General features: G+C 41.8%; 1 protein-coding gene across 2 annotated transcripts in view; it reads left to right on the top strand.

Moving 5' to 3' along the window:
• Positions 1 to 2,732: 2,732 nt before the first annotated feature.
• Positions 2,733 to 8,486, top strand: part of LOC103462905 (protein kinase C-binding protein NELL1) — a 237,735-nt gene continuing 231,981 nt past the window's right edge. Inside the window, exons 1-3 of one of the 2 annotated variants that reach the window (XM_008405946.3) lie at positions 2,733 to 3,299; positions 3,391 to 3,599; positions 4,020 to 4,148. In XM_008405946.3, coding sequence (XP_008404168.2) covers positions 3,551 to 3,599; positions 4,020 to 4,148 — 178 coding nt within the window. In that variant the 5' untranslated portion in view covers positions 2,733 to 3,299; positions 3,391 to 3,550. The other variant, XM_081605463.1, reaches the window with a different exon arrangement.

Here is an 8,486-nt window from a genome sequence, read left to right as displayed (position 1 = left end):
CAGTCTGACCCAAACTCTTGCCCGAGTTGTTCTTGAAATCTGCCTTTGAAATACAATCATGAAGCCCTTTTATACCCAAGACTCCTGAATGACGCAAGACAAGAACTTCTAAGTTTTGGACCTCAATAAAATGATGTATAAGTGCAGGGCTGGATCCTGTTGTTTCTTATGTTTCGTAAAATAGTCACAGCATTAAATTGTCTGCGAAAATGTATACAAATAAATATAATAAGTCACAGACTGTTCCTAGCACTGTGCAATTATTAATACATTAATAATCCTAATAAATTTCCGTAATTGTAATTAAAAATTATAGTGGAAAAAGGCTTCAGAACATTTATACCACAGCAGGTATGGAAAACCACAAAAGCAAAAATTAAATCATATACAAATCCTTTAATCTCTTCATGTAAAATAAAAATTATAATGTTTTATTTAAATATTTATGCCAGCTTGAGTCATGCAGAGCTGAGCTGATCATTTCCATAGCAACGATCAGAAGCAAGGCGTTGCACAAGAAGTCCAGTGAGCTCACTGATGAGGTCATAGGTGACATTATGTACATCACAGTAGATCAAAGAAGTTCTAATGCTTGAATGCTGGAATCTCTAAGCATCAGTCAGGATCCAGACATTTCTACATTTCTTGGAGTTTCACAATTGTGTAAAGCAACAATGTTCAGTTTTGCGACAGCGCTTGTTCCCCTGATATTCCCGGTTGGTTGGGGCATCGGATATGCCGTGACGACTGGGATGAAGAAAGTGTGCGATCGTTTTTTTCCAGGTAAGGATGGCAACGAAGAAAACGATCAGAATGAAGAGGACGATCTGTTTTGGAATGGATTTCCATCCAATTCCAAAGAACGAACCGACGCGGCTGGGGAGGTTTGTTCGCTGGATGTTGGGACCTCGGACTCCATCTCGTCCTCTGAACGAGACAGTACAGAGGACGATGGTACTGTCTCTGGACAAACCGACCCGGCTGGGGAGGTTTGTTCAGAAACGATGGTACAACGTGAGGGTGAGACTGCAGTCGCAGAAAAATCTAACCCGGCTGGGGAAGATTGGTCTGCGGCTGATCTCGCAGCCAAAGCTGTGGCTGAAGTGACAGCCAAAGCTTTGGTTTCGCTGGTCCCATCCTTACAGGATAGTAGTCCTCTGAAGGCCACTTTCTCAGGGTCCTTTGAAATACAACGTTTCCCGGACGGGGATCGTTGTATTTCAGAACACAACAGAGTTGCTTGTTTGTCCGAAAAACCAGCTCTAAATGTAAATGTCTCTGTTGCTGTCGAGGTTTCCTGTTCCCCTGACGTTAATGCAGTGGATGGCGTTGGCTCAGATCTGCCAGATGTAGGGACGACATCTGCAGGACCAGGACAAGAGGAGGAGAACTTCAAGTTCTCCAATGAGCTCCAGAACAGCTGGGTGAACGCTGCCTTCCAGAGCGTCCTAAACTTGAGCGTCACCAAGCGGTGTCTCGCTCAGGAAAGGGTTTTTCTGGAGGCATCGTCCATCCCCTGCTGTGGGAGTCTCCTCCTCTCAGCTGTCCGCCAGCCCGGCAAGCATTTTAGTCAGGAAGACCTTTCCCCAGTTCTGATGGAGCTGAGGGAGAAGAAGCTGCCATCAGGCGGGGGAAAGGATTTCGACACAAAAAGTTTGCTGGAGTCTGTGCTGGTCTGGCTGGATTCGTTTGGTGGCGACACAGATAGAGAGTTGTATGACAACGACTCCTGCTCTAACTGTGGAGCCACTTCCCTCAGGCTCCTGAACGACGGCGCCCTCATTTCACTTCCACCAGTATTATTTTCAACCAGTATTTCTATACTGCTTGAATACTGGTTGGATTTGGCGTGCAAACGCCGTTGTTCAGGCTGCGGGTCACCCTGGCAGAAGAAACACTGTCTGACCGATAACAAGGTCCTGGTGTTTTTTCTGCATAGGTTTACCAGGGAATACCGAACAAAAGCCACTCAGACCATCGATGTGCCTGCAGAATGTGGGACGGAGACGTACCACCTGTCCTCCGTCATCTGTGGGGATCCAAAGCAGACAGACATTTACTGTTACTTAATGAAGGGAGAACGAACCGTGAAGGCAGACAACGAGCATGTCTTCACTGCAGACAGCGACTGCAGTGAAGACATGATCAACAACGGTTTCATTTACATTTACGAAAAGAAGTGATCAGACACCAGAGGTTAGTTTCTCCAGTCCCTCCTCTGGAAGAAGACAAAGGGCCCTTTGGAAAGGAGCTACAAATATTAACATCGGAAGAAGAAAAGAATCCTAGAAGATCTAATTAGTAATCATTTTGAGCTGGAGAAATCTGACTGGGACCAAACGTGTCTGATTTAAATTTATGGGACAAAATGTAAAAAGATTTGACAGGTTTCTCTCCGGGCACTCCGGCTTCCTGCCACAGTCTGAAATCTCCACTGAAATGATCCAGTAGGCCAGGGGTCACCAACTCCAGTCCTCAAGGGCTACCTACCATCCTGCAACCTTTAGATTCACCTCTGCTCCAAAATGTCTGAATTTCCTCACCAGCATTCATTCATCTCTGCAATAGGCTGGAAATGAGCAGCTTATTTGATTCAGGTGTGTTTGAGCAGAGACACATGTAAAAGTTGGAGGACGATAGATTAGATAGATAGATAGATGTACACACACATTTTAAATGTTGCCCCCCCAGAGGTAGTCCTGGCCCCCCCTTGGCCCCCCCAACTTTAAAAGTCTAGCTCCGCCACTGGTAATATCCCGTCACAGTTGAGCCGTTTTGCAGGTGGAGAACATTGTGCTTCTGCCTTTGCTGTTGTGTAGATGAAGGTAACCCAGACAACCTGACAATGTACACAAATTAGAGGCAGGGATGAGTAGGAGTATGATTAATGGTTCACAATAAGGACAGGCCACAGGAGGAGGCGAGGCAGGATGGAGCAGCGGTGAAAATCCCATGGCTGTTAGACGACGGAGAGGTGAAAAGACAATTTGACAGATTCGGGAGCTGAGAGAACTGATCAGGAAATAAATTCCTCCTTCAGATATTGGCCAAGAAAAGTGAGCTGGAGTTGTGAAATCTGAAAACCTGATCATTTTTTAAAGACGTATAAGAAAAAGGAGCAATCCACATATCGGTGAGATAATTTCCCACACTCTCCGCTCTCCGAGTTTTTATTTCAAACCTCCTTCCTCACCTTCAAAACCGGAACTTTCTGCCGTCTGAACGGGGGGACAGCACTGGTTGATAGTTGCATCTGCACCCGGAATATCTATCCGCAGTCTGGCTGTTTTCCATCTGGGGTAAGAAGCGCACATTTCTGCCTCCTTATGCCGCGCGGAGATTCATCAGACGCGTGCAAACATTAAAGCGTCGCGTGCTTTTCTCCGGTAGGGAACCCCTGCGCTCGCGCCGTGGACCATTCCTCCGTTCATCTACATCCAGACGAGGTGTGAACAGCGCACAGCGCCAGACGGACCAGAGTTGTTGGCTGGTGTGGATTCACAGCGGAGCGCACAACTCGCGGACTCTGTACTACGCAACTCCGGCACAGATGGATATTTACGTAGCTCTGTCGTTGTTTTTCCTTTTCACCAAACCAGGTGAGCGCACGAAAAATGCTTGACCGCAGTGAGGGATTTTGTTTTAACTTGAGCTTGTTTACGTTTTTGGTCTCTTTCTCCGCTGTGCATGTATGGCCAAGTTGAGATTCCCCTCAGCGTCTTTGGATTTAGTGATTATTGTGTGTTGCATAAGTTACCTGCGGAAAATAGCGACAGAACTGACAGAGTAACAGATGAAACCTTCTACCTGCACCTTTAACGCGCAGAGAGCCTACAGCCCGTGGAGAGCACAGGTGATGACTGCAGGCAGGAGATGCAGCGATATGAATAAAGTATCTACATAACCACTGCGCAACTTGCTCCAAAAGAGGCTTTTAAAATAACTAATTTTGTTTTTATAGTGGATGTTTTTTTTAAACTGTATTCGTTTCCCTAACCTTCATCTTTCTTTCTGTTCAGCTTTTGGTTTCGGATCAGATCAAGATTACCAGATTGATATAATCAGCGAACTTGACCTGGCAAATGCCACTTATGGAATTACCCAAGTGGCTGGACTTCACAACGGCAGCAAAGCCTTCCTGTTCCGAGGTAACGACCAACATTTCTCTGCAAGACGCGTAACTCAAGTTGAAGGAACATTATTTTGATTCCGTGGGTCTCTGCGCGCTCCTGCACGCCCTCGGTTTTGTTAATTAGTGAGAGCAAACCCACGCAGCGCCACACCTTTTGGTGTCGGAGTGTGTTGAGTCAGACAACTCCGGGGAGCCTCCACTCATAATTACTCCACATTTAATTTGTCCGAGGCGGCAGATGCTCAGAGTCGTTCTGGACACACTTGAGCGCGCAGTCTGCCTCGGATTTCCACCACACTGTGATTGTTTCTAATGCTTGCTTCTGTGTAATCCCAGCAACTGGCCGCATATAGCTGCTATCAGCTGCGTTTTATTGTGAGCGTAATGAAGGGAGCACAGCGTGTGGTCAGACTGTTTAAAGCCCTGGAGGGAGGAAAGGGGAAAACGGAAAGGATGAAATGACATTTTCCCCGTGGTTTTGTGTTTTAAGTAGTTTTTCTTTTGAATGGTGGGTTTTCCACTCGATGAAAGGTTGCAGAGCAGGTTTGAAAGTAGAGGCAGAGTTGATGGAGAGTGGAAGGACACAATAAAGTGTATTTCATTCAGAGAGGAGAGAGATGAGTCTTTGGATATAAAGAGAGGAGTTCTCCAAAGACAAATTGTTTTATTAAAAGATGTCACAGCTTTTAAAAAATAATCTTAGTTTTCTGACTTTTAATACAACGAACTCAAAGAAAAAAAATTATTTTGATGTTTGATCGTCTGCTGAATCTGCAAACCTGACAGCCTGATGCAAAAATCTATAGTTTGCTCGACTCTTGGCAAAGTTGGACTGAGGCGCCGACTGCCTGAAAATGTCAGCAGCCTCTACCAGTTCTTTTTGTAAAACTCACAACAGCCAGAAGCATAACGGGGATCTTTTGTGAACATGTATTTGTTTACTATCTGTTCAAACCTGTGAGATGCAGCAGCAGTTTCAGTTGCTTTAAATCCGACTTATTCTTAGTCCTCTACCGCTTTTGTGAAGATTTTTTTTTAAATTATTATTACAAACTGAATGTGTCTGCTACAGGTAAGAGAAATGCTAATGATGAGGACTTCACAGATCTCTCTGTGTGTGTGCAGTAGTTTTATTTTCTGGAGTGCTTGGCTCAGTTCGCCACTGGCTCTACATAAATGAAGACCGGGCTGCTTGGCCAGCTCTACTGATGTAAAGCTGTCCAAGATTCTGGACTCAATACCGCCAGGGAAACACAACTGCTCTCACTTAGTTCATACACACAGCCTCCCTCCCCCTCCTCCAGCCTTTTCTCTTGACAGTTTCCAGGATCCAAGAGTTTGTGCAGCAGCCAGATAGCAGGGGAAACAGCAGGGTAGTCCAACTGGGAATACTGGACTTGCTTGTGTTGTGACCTAGTTAATACATCAGTTATACAGTCTGTGCTTCTGTCATGGCTTGGTAACCCAGATTGCTCCGCTAAGTGACACCAGCTGAAGTTCCATAAATATTTCATTACTTAAAAAAAGGTGATTGATATTTGAAAGCACCGTAACCACGTAGCTAAACATGAGCTGCAGTTTACATTCACTGCAAAAACACAAAGTCTTACCGAGAATTTTTGTTTAGTTTCTAGAGTGAATATCTTGGTATGCTTGAAATAAAACAAAAATACTTGCAAGATATAGAAACTGGTTTTAAGTCAATAATTCCTTTATAGGGATGAAAAAAAAAGCTTGCTCCATTTGCCTATTGGCAGATTATTTCATTCATAACATCCCCATGTTATAAGTTAATTTATCTGGGAATGGAATTAGTACTTTTTAAATTTAAATAATAAGGAATTATTTACTTAAAACAAGCCTCTAAATCTTGCTGAAAAGTTACTTTTAAGTTGATGTGTCTTATTATTAGGATTATTATAATATATTTGCACTGGAACAGGACGCAACAGGATGAACTCTTATCGTCTTTGTGTCGTGATTTCATTACTGATATTCACATTTTGTTGACTTATGAGCATAAACCTTGATTTTTATTGGAATTTTAGATGAAAGAACAATTAGATTTTAAGATAACCTGTATTCATGGCTCTCAGTCAATACTTTTTGGAAGCTCTTTCTTAGTTATTATTGCTGCAGTTCTTTCGGAGTATATCTACCACGTTTAAAATACCAAGAGACTGAAAGTTTTGGCCATTGTTTGAGAAACAGCTTAAGCTCAGTCAGACTGGACGGATACCATCTGTAAACGGCAACGATTAAATGTTTCTAAAGATTCTGTCTGGAAGCCTAACATCCACCTGCAATCTGATTTCTTCCTACAGGATTATCCTCTCACTGCAAAAACAAAATCTTAGCAAGTATTTCTGATCTAGTTTCTAGTGCAAATATTTTACTTTTGTCTTATTTCAAGACTACTAACTTTAGGTAGGATTTTAGCAAGATATAAGCTTATTTTAAGTAAATAATTCATTAATATTGATTAAAAATGACTAGTTCCACTGGGAGATTATTTAATATAAAAATATATTTTTCCAACGTTGAAGGGAAAATAATTTGCCAATTGAACTAGTGCTGACCTATTGTCTTGTCGCACCACCGGAAAAATATCCTCATGGCATGATGCTGCCACCACCATGTTTCACAGTGGTGATGGTGTGTTTTGGGTGATGTTTAACGGGACTTTTTACTCCAAATGGCTACTTCTGCACCTCAGTCAATAAGGTTACATTTTGGGATAGTTTGACCAGGTTACCTTATTCCTAATCTTTTTTATGTCAACATTTTTCCATCTATGCTTTGGATATCTGCAGATCCATCCAGCAATATGTTTGATTAATTTTGTTCTTGATTGGTCTTCTTATTTGGATTGAAGTGTAAAACCTCTTTTATTTTCAAATAATGACTTGAACAGTTTTCTGCAAGAGGCTTGGGATCTTGTTTTCTAACAGCACTGCTTTAAACTTTACGATCCTTGTTTGTTGACAAATGTTCTCCAATAGAATAAAATGTCTTCACAGAACAGTTGTAAATGCACCAAGATTATGGACTCAATTTGTTATGCTGGATTGTATTTGGGGACATCAGTTTCTATAAGACTAAATGTGTATGCCTGCTGGACTTTTCAGACTTTCATCTATAAGACAAATCACCATTTTCTACTAAATTGTTTTCCCAAATACATAAATACTAAATAAAATGCATTAATAATCTGTGCATGTTGCGTTAAAGGTTCTCAGGAATTAGAGCTACATGATGTGAGGGAAACCTATGATGTGGGATCCTGACTCTGAATGTGAGTGTTGCAATATAAGCTGTGGGTTTATAAATCCCACATGGTGACTATTAGACAGAGATTTTTCTATATAATGAAAACAGTAGCATGGTTTCACTGAAAGTGTTGCATCAGGCTAAAACTGCTACTTTTTTCAAAGAAAAAAAAAACTAAGATTGTAGTTTAATTAGTTTTTGACTCTAATATCACTCAATATTTTCTGTTCTATCAAACTTCCCTTTTTCAGAGCGCATGAGGATAATTATCTAACATTTATTTCCATTCTTTCTGAACTCAGAATGTGAAAATTGACCCCCTGTTTAATGTAACTACTCTGATCCAACATAACCACTAAAAGAAATGGAAATATTTAAACTCCCACTGTGCTGAAAGCATTGAACAAAGCTCAGCTAATTGCTAAGATATTTGCACATTTGTTCTTACCTTTTGCTTTTTGCAGTTAAATGTAACAGAACTGCTTACATTGCTGAAACATCCTATATACTGAATAAAGTACATTTTTTCCATATGAAGCCTGACCTATATTCTTATTCCACGTTGCAGCCCAGAGTGTCGGCCTCATTACTCAGGCCAGCCTTGGTCTGAGCTTTGCTTTAGATTCAAAGTAGTGGTGATTATAGTTTGTTCTTCTCATGTTCCTGTGGGGGCTTTTTGGAACTGCCGGATTCATTTTAGTAAAGAGTATATAACTTAAATTTAAACAGGTGCTCGGGCCTCATGCTATACTATATTTTTCTGTAAGGACTCTAGTGTTGATTCATTAGCGGGTGTTTTATGGAGGAAAAATCTTGTTACTTTAACTGTTTCACTGAAACTACAGGCATATCATGCTTGACAAAACTTCACTGCAGACAAACCAACCTCCATTTTTTTACTTTATGACCAAGACACCAACCTGAAGAGGGCACTCTGCCGTTTTCTGGTGGTGGTCCATTGTTTCTGCGATCTGATCCGGTAAAAGCTGGAGATCATGACCTGATGAAGGACATCGTCTGTGAAAAGCTGAGACCACCAAATTGGAAACACTCAACACCTAGAAGTTCTGTCCACAAAGATTAT

This window comes from Poecilia reticulata, chromosome 3, assembly GCF_904066995.2.
Source record: "Poecilia reticulata chromosome 3, P_reticulata-male-v2, whole genome shotgun sequence".
Taxonomy (NCBI): domain Eukaryota; kingdom Metazoa; phylum Chordata; class Actinopteri; order Cyprinodontiformes; family Poeciliidae; genus Poecilia; species Poecilia reticulata.
The sequence above is the reverse complement of the archived record's forward strand: the minus strand, read 5'-3'. Positions and strand labels throughout refer to the sequence as shown.